Here is an 812-nt window from a genome sequence, read left to right on the forward strand (position 1 = left end):
TTGCCGTTGCCTGCGAGGCATCATATCTGCCATACGATGATGTCCTGTCGTACCCCAACTATGCATCTGGATGGCCGGTCTCGAAAGTGGTAGTCGGCAACTCGTACGGTCTATCATCCGTGGTGGATAAATACTCCTATCCATCCTGGTATGGCGGATACCCACTGGCGAAGAACCTAGTCTCGTATCAGTCGGTAGCTCCAGTCCTGTCAACCAAAGTCGTTGATAACGGCTACGGTCTGGGATATAACAACTACGTTGCACCGGTCCTTGCCACAAACGTCGTCGGAAGCAGCTATGGCCTGGGATACAACAAGCTCGTTGCTCCGGTTGTGTCCACCAAAGTCGTCGATGGAGGACTGTGGAACTATGGTGGCTACGGTGTGGGATACAACAAGTATCTTCCGTCGGTTCCAGTTGCCAAATATGTTTTGTAAATGTTACTGATGTTCTAATAAACCGGCTCCGATGTTTGATGCATTGCTTTTAACTCAAACGGTGTCTGTTCTGCAATGATGTTGGTGTGACGTTCACTTTTCGACGTGTCATGGCTTTGAGCTGCGTTGAGGAAATCGTTTTTTTACTCACATGGTCAGTGCACCTTTCCTGAATATTCGGGTTACTCTCTTTGAATGAAGTTGTGATCTGGCCGTTTTGGTGCTATAAAAAGGACCACAGACTCGTTCATCAATCAGAATCGAAACGATCTTCAACGAGTTCACGTCTCTACCCAAACTCGCAAATGGAAGCCATGAAGGTAAAGAAGGATTTGGCGTTATTTTCGTTTCGAGGAAGATGATTTTATTTATTTG

At 46.7% G+C, this 812-nt stretch overlaps 1 protein-coding gene across 1 annotated transcript; it reads left to right on the forward strand.

The window, feature by feature from the left end:
* Nucleotides 1-5: 5 nt before the first annotated feature.
* LOC131214553 (uncharacterized) lies at nucleotides 6-437 on the forward strand (the record flags this gene model as incomplete). Its single annotated transcript, XM_058208905.1, has 1 exon — nucleotides 6-437. A coding segment is annotated over one exon (432 nt), but the record flags the coding sequence as incomplete, so codon positions are not given.
* Between the last annotated feature and the right edge of the window lie 375 nt (nucleotides 438-812).

Source organism: Anopheles bellator, unplaced genomic scaffold, assembly GCF_943735745.2.
Source record: "Anopheles bellator unplaced genomic scaffold, idAnoBellAS_SP24_06.2 scaffold01321_ctg1, whole genome shotgun sequence".
In the NCBI taxonomy this organism is placed as follows: Eukaryota; Metazoa; Arthropoda; class Insecta; order Diptera; family Culicidae; genus Anopheles; species Anopheles bellator.